At 56.4% G+C, this 454-nt stretch overlaps 1 protein-coding gene across 1 annotated transcript in view; it reads left to right on the plus strand.

Moving 5' to 3' along the window:
- Nucleotides 1-454, plus strand: part of LOC119587059 (ets DNA-binding protein pokkuri-like) — a 21,642-nt gene that overhangs the window by 1,829 nt on the left and 19,359 nt on the right. Inside the window, exon 2 of the mRNA XM_037935807.1 lies at nucleotides 242-416. Within this exon, the coding sequence (XP_037791735.1) occupies nucleotides 242-416 (175 nt within the window). The remainder of the gene's footprint in view (nucleotides 1-241; nucleotides 417-454) is intronic.

Below are 454 nucleotides of genomic sequence, written 5' to 3' on the forward strand. Positions count from 1 at the left end.
ACCCACCCTACCGCCACCTGAATCGCGAAATATCTCATTCATCCATTTACCAATTTTCCAAATCATTACCTCGCCCACCTCATTACCATCTCAGATATATAATTTAATTGTTTGCAAACCACCTGCGCCATCTGTGCCAACGGCGATGACACGTGCAGCGTAACCATCTGCTTTCTCGAGCCACGTACACCGTCGCGTCTAAGCGTGACTCGTTTCCTCATGATTCCTTTGCCCTAAACAGATGCGCAGCGACGTGATGGTCGAAGTGGTGAGCGCCGTGCCCCGCCCCCCGACTCCCCCCGAGGAGTACCCAGGGCTCGAGGAGGTCCCCGGCACGTGGCTGTACCAAGTGCACGACCTCACCCTCAAGACGCTACGGGCGAGGGAACACGCCGTCAAGAACACGCTTCCCCACGGTAAGGAAAACGGCTGTGTCTCGCGCCCTTTTGGGGAC

The sequence above is a fragment of the Penaeus monodon genome, chromosome 22 (assembly GCF_015228065.2).
Source record: "Penaeus monodon isolate SGIC_2016 chromosome 22, NSTDA_Pmon_1, whole genome shotgun sequence".
NCBI classification, from domain to species: Eukaryota; Metazoa; Arthropoda; class Malacostraca; order Decapoda; family Penaeidae; genus Penaeus; species Penaeus monodon.